The sequence below is a fragment of the Medicago truncatula genome, chromosome 6, assembly GCF_003473485.1.
Source record: "Medicago truncatula cultivar Jemalong A17 chromosome 6, MtrunA17r5.0-ANR, whole genome shotgun sequence".
Classification (NCBI taxonomy): domain Eukaryota; kingdom Viridiplantae; phylum Streptophyta; class Magnoliopsida; order Fabales; family Fabaceae; genus Medicago; species Medicago truncatula.
In genome coordinates this window covers 14069783-14080075 of record NC_053047.1, presented here as the reverse complement: position 1 = coordinate 14080075, position 10293 = coordinate 14069783, and the positions used below count along the sequence as shown (strand labels likewise).

The 10293-nt window shown below is 29.4% G+C and overlaps 1 protein-coding gene and 1 long non-coding RNA gene across 2 annotated transcripts; both read left to right on the top strand.

Annotated features, from left to right (window-relative positions):
* Window positions 1-3094: 3094 nt before the first annotated feature.
* LOC25496187 (receptor-like protein EIX1) lies at window positions 3095-3838 on the top strand. Its single transcript, XM_024786408.1, has one exon. It carries the CDS (start codon window positions 3095-3097, stop codon window positions 3836-3838), a length of 744 nt encoding a protein of 247 aa, XP_024642176.1.
* A 4440-nt stretch (window positions 3839-8278) lies between these two features.
* On the top strand, window positions 8279-9946 carry LOC25496186 (uncharacterized). Its single transcript, XR_003012879.2, has 2 exons — window positions 8279-8518; window positions 9690-9946. It is a non-coding gene; the product is annotated as an uncharacterized lncRNA (long non-coding RNA).
* The last annotated feature ends 347 nt before the right edge of the window (window positions 9947-10293 follow it).

The following is a 10293-nucleotide window of genomic DNA, read 5'->3' as shown; positions in this document are numbered from 1 at the left end:
ACAACTTATTGATATCTCATTTTGAAAAACAGCTTATTTATGCAAAACAGCTTATTACGATCTCATTTTCAAAAACAGCTTATTCAAAAAAACTTATTTATGCCAAACAGCTTATTATGATCTCATTTTCAAAAACAGCTTATTTATGCAAAACAGCTTATTAGGATCTCATTTTCAAAAACAGCTTATTTATGCAAAACAGCTTATTCGAAACAACTTCTTTATACAAAAAAACTTCTTAGGATCTCTTTTTTTAAAAAACAACTTATTCGAAACAACTTATTTATTCAAAACAGCTTATTACGATCTTATTTTCAAAAAGAAGTTGTTTTGCATAAATAAGTTGTTTTTGAAAATGAGATCGTAATAAGATATTTTGCATAAATAAGTTGTTTCGATTAAGTTGTTTTTTAAAAAAGAGATCCTATGAAGTTGTTTTGTATCAATAAGTTGTTTCGAGTAAGCTGTTTTTTAAAATGAGATCATAATAAGTTGTTTTGCATAAATAAGTTGAAATTCCTGTTAAAATTGTTAGTCAACAGTTAATCAACATTAACATGACATACATGTTATATAAACAGATGCTTAAACTAATTTGGATTTTGTAAATAGGTCTGTGAACTTATGAGTTGTTTTTATTTCTTAAAAATAGTAAATGAAATCAATTACAATAATTTTATTAAAATATCAGCATGAACTTTAAAATTGTCTCACATAAAAATTTGTACAGCTTAACATGTACTCTTGGACCGGACAAGCCAGCAATCAAACACCCATTTTAAAAACTCATTAAAATTTATACTTGGATAGTATCAAAATTTTAGATCAAAGATATGTCTGGTTTCCAACACAACTCCAATACATGTAAATATATTTAATCATTTCTATTTTCTTAGGTTATTGTCAATGTCTACATATTAGTGTATGTGTTGTGGGAGTTGGATAGATCAACTGGTTTGAACTAAATGATTAAAGAGGTTAAGGAGATTAAAGGGGTTGAGGCGATAAAAGTTTAGGGTCTAAGTTCTGACAAAGAGAACACTAACATAACAATTAACATGCTAACAATTTTGCCATTAAAAAACAAAGTGTATGTGTGATGTGTCTAGTGTTAGTGTTTGTGTTAGTGCTTCATGGTTAGGTTGGTTCCCATAAATACAATTACTGTCATACATAATTACATAATATACGATGTTTAGAACAAAAGACAAAGAACTATAAATGGTACGTAGAGTACCTTGTGATTCAATATGTGATTCACTTTTCAAAATAAGAAAAAAGGGACATGAAAAATTTATAGGTTCCATTTGTAGCTTACATGGAAAAATTCTATTCCATCTGAATTTGATCCTTATAGTTGGTTCTGAGATACATAAAGGTATTTTGAATTTTATTTAAACACAATCAGTTTGGAATTTTAAAACATTCAGACCAATGACAAAAAAACAAAATTGGTGAAGGAAATTTAGAGAGGGAAAACGTGAAATTCCCCTCTAATTCCATCATTAAATTTTACGATAAAGAAATTTGTAAGAGTTTTTTTTTTTTGTCACTAATTTAACTTTTCCTATTACGTATTTGTACAGTTGAAATTGTTGTCCACGTACTTTCTTATGAAGATTTTTCCAATTTTTCTTTTCTTTTTTTTTACCTAATATCCAATTTTATCTTTTTTCATGGTTTCCCATAACCCATCATCTTATATAAGCACATTAAAATCTCTTAACAAATCATAATCCCATTTGAATGTTATCCACATGCTTTCTTATCAAGCTTTTTATCTTTTGTTAAGCTTTCCCATAACCCAAGATCTTATATAAGCACATTGAAATCTCATCACAAATCATAACCATATTTGAATTAGATCTTCTTCTCTGGGTCAAACAATTATTCATGATGACAATTCTTACTACACAAATGTCACATACTACAAAACCATGTGCAACAATCACACATTGGTTCAATGCAATGAGAAAGATCGAGAGACACTCTTAACCTTCAAACAGGGAGTCAATGACACTCTTGGTCGGATATCAACGTGGTCAACCGAAAAAAGTTGTTGTGCTTGGGAAGGAGTCCACTGTGACAACATTACCGGAAGAGTTACAAAACTTAATCTAAACAGTTATTTTCATGACGATCATCAGCCAATCAAAGTTTTGAAAGGTAAGATGAATCTTTGTATTCTAGAACTTAAGTTTCTCAGCTATTTGGATTTGAGTCATAATGAATTTGATGTGATAAAAATTTCATCCATTCAACACAACATCACAAATTCATCTAAACTTGTCTACCTTGACTTATCCGCCTACAATTTTGATAATATTCTTCACATTGATAATCTTCATTGGTTTTCTCCATTTTCTTCCTTGAAATATCTCCGGTTTAATGGCATTGATCTTCATAAGGAAACTAATTGGCTCCAAGTAGTGAATACACTTCCTTCACAATTAGAATTACGGTTGAGAGGTTGTAACCTGAACAACTTCCCATCTCTTGAGTATTTGAATTTGTCTTCGCTGGTAACTCTTGATCTTTCTGAAAACAACTTCACCTCTCATATACCTAATGAGTTTTTTAATCTCACCAAAAATCTCACCACTGTTGACCTTTCACATAGTAATATATATATGGTAAAATACCTTCAACCTTGCTAAACATTCAAACTTTGAGATATATTGATCTCTTTGAAAACAACCTACAAGGATCAATTCCTTCAACTCTAGGAAACCTCTCATCCTTAAATTACTTATCTATTAGCTCTAATAATTTCTCTGGTGAAATTTCAAATTTAACTTTTTCTAAACTCTCTAGTTTAGACACACTATGCTTGAGTAATTCAAAGCTTGTATTCCAATTTGATTTGGATTGGGTTCCTCCTTTTTAACTCTCTTATCTGTCAGTGCGAAATACAAATCAAGGCCCATATTTTCCATCATGGATATACACACAAAAGTCACTGCAAGTTCTCAACTTATCGAGCTCCGGAATTTCATAGGTAGACAAAAATAAGTTCTCAAGCCTTATAGAAACATACCACTTTGAGCTTTATTTGTCAAAGAATTCAATTTCTGAAGACATATCTAACTTAACAATGAATTGTTTCGACTTAAGGTTGGATCACAATAACTTCACAGGAGGACTCCCAAACATATCACCAATGGCCGCTATAATTGATTTGTCTTACAACTCTTTCTCAGGATCAATTCCACACAGTTGGATGAACTTGAAAGAACTGGGTGTCCTGGACCTGTGGAGTAATGGGTTGTCTGGGGAACTTCCATCATACTTCTCTAACTTGAAACAGTTGCAAACCATGAACTTAGGAGAAAATGAATTTAATGGAACCATAACAATCTTGATTTCACCAAACTTTCAAGTGGTCATATTGAGAGAAAATAAATTTGAAGGCAGTATTCCCCCACAACTATTTAATCTCTCTTATTTGTTTCACCTAGACCTTGCACATATGAAACTTTCAGGATCTTTGCCACACAACGTCTACAACTTGACTCATATGGTTACTTTTCATGTGGATTTGTACTACCCTACCACATTTAATTTATTTACCAAAGGTCAAGATTATATGTATCAAGTCAATCCAGATAGACGAACTATTGACCTTTCAGCTAATAGCTTGTTTGGAGAATTGCCACTGGAATTATTTCAGCTTGTTCAAGTTCAAACATTGAACTTATCTCACAATAATTTGACTGGAACAATACCCCTGCTAATTGGAGACATGAAACTTATGGAATCTTTGGACTTCTCTAATAATAAGTTTTTTGGTGAAATTCCTCGGAGCATGTCTATCTTAACCTTTTTGGAATATATTTGAATTTATCTCACAACAATTTTGACGGAAAAATCCCTATAGGAACTCAACTTCAAAGTTTTAATGCATCAAGTTATATTGGGAATCCTAAACTTTGTGGAGCTCCTCTTAATAATTGTACCATGAAAGAAGAAAATCCTAGAACTGCAACACCATCTACAAAGAATGAAGATGACGACTCTATAAAAGAATCATTGAACCTTGGCATGGGGGTTGGATTTGCAGCAGGTTTCTGGGGGATATGTGGTTCTTTGTTTCTTATTAGAAAATGGAGGCATGCATGCTTTCGGTTTTTTGATAGAGTGGGCGACAATCTCTATATTACTTTGATGGTAAAGTTAAATAGCTTTCGCAGGAACTGAGCTGCTGTTAGTTAAGGTTAGTTAAAAACCTACTTCACAGTTTCATTGATTAGACTATAGAATATTTTGTTTTATCGATCAGTCTATAGATTATTTTTATTTTTAGGTTCTTATTAACCGGTGTTCCGGGGAACTGGTTAAAGAATCTAAAAAAGGAAAATTTGAATTAAAAGTAACATTTTTTTGACCGTTTAGAAATTGATTATACAACTTCCAATATAAAAGCTACTATATTTACTTTCTTAACCAGTGCATCGGGCACTAGTTAACATTTTCCTTATTTTTATTATATAATTCCATTTAACTTATATCCATTGCATTTGCTTCATATTTATCAGGTGATTATGGCTGTGACAGATCGTGGATAAAATTTTCCAAACAAAGTCAATACTGTGATATCAATAAGTAAGAGAAGACACTGTTGTAAAGCTTTTTATAAAAGTCATAACCCATGTGTATCTCCCTCCTTAATATTGGACAGTGTTTGCTTATGTTATGTATCCCTCTTTTTTTTATTAATTTATTTATGTACCAGAGTGCTTCCAATTTTATAGCTAGTTGCCATATTATATATTTTTTTAGGCTGGGGTTTGAACCCCGAACCTTGCATATATTTACTATATTATATTTAATTTGCAGTACAAAAGGAAAAAGAAAAAAGAAAAAAAAACAGAGAAACAAAAACAAAGCCTCTAAAACAAATGGATTGGAAATTGCTAAATATTTTTGGATAGTCTCTAAAAAATAATTAGTTATCGACACCAAATTACAATGTTACAGGTACAATAATCTTAACTAAAATTAATAAATAGAGATATGATAGCAAAACAGCCTACTATATCCCGTGCACGGGGTGACAATCGTCAATGAATTTGCTCTATTGGAATGTTATAGAGGTTATTTCTTTTCATATTTACCGTGAAAGGAACTGTTGTGCGGTTTGACTTGACACTCTACCAAGTGAATTGAGGCTTGATTTCTTTCGGGATAGATGTGGATTTCCTAATTACAGATGTCTTTGATCTGTTCTTTGGAATGTTTTTGTTGTTTCCTCTATTTCTTTTCTATTCTGTTCATTTTGAGGGTTTTGGTCTAGTCTCCCTCCTTTTGTAAATAGTTTTCCCCCTTTTTTAATAAAATCTTTTAAGTTTGGCGGCATAGCATGGAGGTCTCTCGGAATACCAACCTAGTTGAAATGTCGATGATGTCTCTTGATGCCTGTCCTCCCTCCTTGCTTATAAAAAAAAAAAAAAAAAAAAAAAACATATTTGTAAAGAAAATACTGAAGTCTTCCCTGTAGTTCTGAAGTCTTGTTTGGATGTTTCTCTTCTTGTTTTTTTTTTTTTTCTCTTTCTTTCTAGCTTCTTAATTTCATATTCCAATATTTCTACATAATCATATTCAAACACTAAGAAATAGAGGGGAATTAGAGGGGAAAGTAAATATCATTGAAAGAAATTTAGAGATTTATTTAAACACAATCACTCAAATGCACGGGATAAGTTGTCACAAATGAATCAACTCTGATAAAAGAGAGAAGTTGTCATGGATAAAAGATTTTTTGTTGAGTGATCATTGATAAAATAATATTTTTCATCGATATATTATATAATTTCAACGTGTAGTATCTTCTTTTATTGATATATAAAAAAATAGGATATCACTATAATGAAGTTCCTATTATTTTATACCATAACAGTTACTATACAAAGATACTAAACTCTCTTTAACTAAAATGCATTAAAAAAGTGATAAGTTGTCACTAATAAAGTTAAATTTCCTACATAAGACAAGTTTTTTTAAGGAGCAAATACGCTCGACAAGTTGTCACTTATAAAATCTTAGAAATAACTCAAATGCACGGGATAAGTTGTCACAAATAAAATTAACTCTCATGAAAGAGACAAGATGTCATTTATAAAATATTTTTTGTTAAATGGTCAATGAAAAAATAATATTTTTCATCGACACCTTAATAAATATTCGATGTAGAGTATCTTATTTTATTTATATGTAAAAAAACATTATATCACAATAACGAAGCTCCTATTATTTATACCATAACTTTTATTACACGATATTAAACTCTCTTTAACAAAAATGCATTATAAAAGTGATAAGTTATCACTATTAAATTTAATTTTAGAGATAAGACAAATTTTTTCAGGAGCAAATACGTTGGAGAAGGTGTCACTCAAAAATCTTTGAAATAACTTAAATACACAGGATAAGTTCTCACAAATTAAAATAACTCTAATAAAAAAGTCAAACCGTCATTGATAAAATAAAGAGAGTTAAGTGGTCATTCAGAAAATAATATTTTTCACCGATACGTTATATAATAGTATTCAATGAAGAGTATCTTATTTTATATATATTTGTAAAAAACATGGTATCACTATAACGTAGTTCCTATTTATACCATAACTTTTATTATATAAGGATATTAAACTTTCTTTAACTAAAATGTATTAAAAAAAGTGATAAGTTGTCATTAATAAAGTTAAATGTCATACATAAGATAAGTTTTTTCAGGAGCAAATATGTTAGATAAGTTGTCACTTATAAAAACTTAGAAATAAATCAAATGCACGGGATAAATTGTCACAAATGAAATTAACTCTGATAAAAGAAACAAGCTTTTACGAATAAAATAATTTTTGTTGATTGGTCGTTGATAAATTTATATTTTTCATCAATATATTATATAATATTCAATATAGAGTATCTTCTTTTATTGATATATAAAAAATATGATATCACTATAACGGAGTTCATATTATTTTTACCATAACTTTTATTATACAACAATAATAAACTCTCTTTAAATAAAATGCATTAAAAAGGTGAAAAGTTGTGACCAATAATGTTAAATTTCATAAATAAGATAAGTTTTTTTAGGAGCAAATACACTAGATAAATTGTCACTTATAAAACCTTAGAAATGATTAAAATGCACGGGATAAGTTGTCGCAGATAAAACTAACTCCAATAAAAGAGATAAGTTGTCACGGATAAAATAATTTTTGTTGAGTGTTCACTGATAAAATTATATTTTGCATCAATACATTATATAAAATTCAATGTAGAGTATCTTATTTTATATATATGTAAATAAGAATGATATCACTATAACGAAGTTCCTATAATTTATACCATAATTATTGTTATACAACGATATTAAACTCTCTTTTAACTAAAATGCATTATAAAAGTGATAAGTTGTCACTAGTAAAAATAAATTTCATAGATAAGACAAAAAAAAATTCAGGAGGAAATACGTTAGATATGTTGTTATTTATAAAATCTTAGAAATCACTTAAATGTATGGGATAAGTTGTCACAAATGAAATTAACTCTAATAAAAAAAATTCATCACAACTCTTAGTCTCTACTTTTAAATCAACTCATGTGTATCCTTTATATTTTTTAATGAAAGTGCGCAGAAATGTGATAAATATAGTAAATATCTCTCCCAAAAAAATTTAGAATTTTTTAACCAAATATAAATTAAATATGAATTAAATATGAACTTTTAAGCGTAAAAAACAGAAAAATTCATATTCAATTAATATTTTATTAAAAACAAAATTCCAAATTTTTTGCGGAGAGATTCTTATAATATTCTTGTAAAATTTCATTTAGAAATAAGAAAGTTTACACATGAGTTGACTTAAAAGGATGGATCTAAAGTGGTGATTGAAAACTTTTGGAAGACTAGAAATTGAAGGAATTTAAAAAAAAAAAAAAAAAGAAGCTAAATTAGCTCATCTCAAATTGACACCAATGAAGATCAAACCTGAGACCTCGAGGAGGAGCACACTCCCAAGTGTCAAGCCAATACACTAGACCAACCCATGTGGGTTAATTTAAGGAAAATTTTAAGGGAAGTAAAACAAAAAATTGATATATTTATAGTGATAAAAAATATATATAACCCTAATTTCTTTTTTTTTTTTTTTTTTTTTACAAATGTGGCAATTTTTATGAGACTAAATTATTTTTTATAGTACAATAGATAAAATGCACCATTGATGAAAGATTGGTAAGGTACTTATTAATAAGCCTACCAACTCACCTGAAACACACATCGAATAGCAATTAAAGCACAAGAATGGGAATAAGAGTCAAGAAGAACAATGGAAGAAACATCACCAAATCAAGAAGCAGAGGTTTCAAATGAGAGGAGTGCCACTTTTTATCTTCACCATCCATGTTCTTTACTCCAAAAATTCCTTGGAACTTTCTTCAAATGTACAACAAAAAAGAACATGATCAAGAGGATCTTGGAACTAAACATGGCAAAGCAAGAAGTGAACATGTAAGCTTTTCTCTCTAATTTTTAATTTTTTTTTTTTACTTTTCTTTTTAATTTGAGATGATGAAAGTTTTTTTGATATTCATATATTTCTCATTTCTTTGATCCCATTTCTTGTTTCATCAATGAGTATCATCTTGTGAGTAAAAAAGAAAAAGATTAATTTGGCAAAACTAAAATGAAAAAAAAAACTGAGAGTTGATATTTTAACACATTTATAATTAGTTTAGTTATTATGATTATATAAAATTTGTCACTAACAATTGTTAGTATGTTATTGAATAGGTAGAATCAACCATATAAAATCAAATGATTTAGATTAAATTGTTAATGGGTTAAACACGAATCATTTAGAAAAACTCAAAATCAAATTCTGATTGGGACATATCTTTCTCTAGTATACGACGTCCTTTTTTTAAAAAATTTCGAAGGGTTAAGACAAAATAAAAATGCAACCTTCTTTGATCTCTAAATTTTTTGACTCAGGCGTTGGAACACTAGTTAATTCTAGTGGAAGTTGGATAGAAAAACATAAGGTAAGAACTAGTGTGTGTGACTTAAAAATATCTTATATTGGTGAGCCACACTAACTAGCAAGTGTTTATATAAGGGTGGGATGACCTCCAAAGGTGTGCCCTTGGGATATCCCTTTTGAGAACGGGAGAGCACTTAGAAAAACATATATATCACGTGCGTGACGAAGCCGCCGCCGCCATCCGACTGGCCGGGCTAGGGTCAAAAAGATATATATCGTTTATGACTGTAAAATGAATTAATTATTCTAATCATTATTCGTTACACGCGTAATAAATAAATTTGTTACGATCCAGAATTTTTCGGATAATCCAACTAAGAAACAGAAATGTGCTAGCTTAAGGATTAAGTTGACTTAATCCTTAAGTCACTCTTTTTTTTTTTACGAACTTTCTATATAAAAGGAGAGCTCGTCCCACTCATTCTTTATGCGGTTGTTAGTTTACCTTGCACAAAATTAGGTAATGTCGTGAAACGTCTTAAAGATAGCAACCTGATTGTGAATTTTTAAATACGAAAAATAACAGTACCATATAATGCCACTTTATAAGTGACTATAATTTCATGCTAATTTGTTTTCCTCCTTATTTTTTGCAGTTTCTATTATCAACTTTAACCCTGTATTCTCTTTTCCAAACAGGAAAATAGCAGAAGCAGATCAGTTATTAGCGAGGGAGATGGTCCACAGATTAATTAATTAATCCTTGCTCACAAATATCTCAAAGCTAGTTATTTCTCATGTACTAATTTAGTCTAGTGATTTGCTTTCTCTAATATTTCAGCATTTCCTTAAAACTCTATCATTTCCTATGTAAAATCTTCTTCTATGTAAGAACTTTTGCATGTGTGTTGAAATTATTAGCTATTTATGCATGACAATTCTCACTTTAGATCTGATATCTGAAGATTTAAATAGTAAGTTGCTGGGTTCAATTTAAATAGTATAGCATCTCTTACTGAGTCTCATTTAAAAAAATTAATATAACACTTCTTACTAATAAGGAAATAAATAACCATTAAATTTTATATGTGGTGAAAAAAAATTAGTGAAATTCGATTTGAGAGATTTTGACAAAAGGATATCCGAAGACGTACAATAAAATTCATTTTTTTGGGTTTTATTGTAGGGCGGTTTTTTTTAGACTTCCCCAGTATCTCTAAGGCACTTTAAATACACATTTGATAGGTATTTACTGGATGTATATTTTTTTGAAAAACGTACATTCGATAGATAACTTTCTTAT

Coding starts and splice junctions, on each gene's coding strand:
- LOC25496187 (XM_024786408.1), top strand. CDS start 3,095: ATGAATTGTTTCGACTTAAGGTTGGATCACAATAACTTCACAGGAGGA.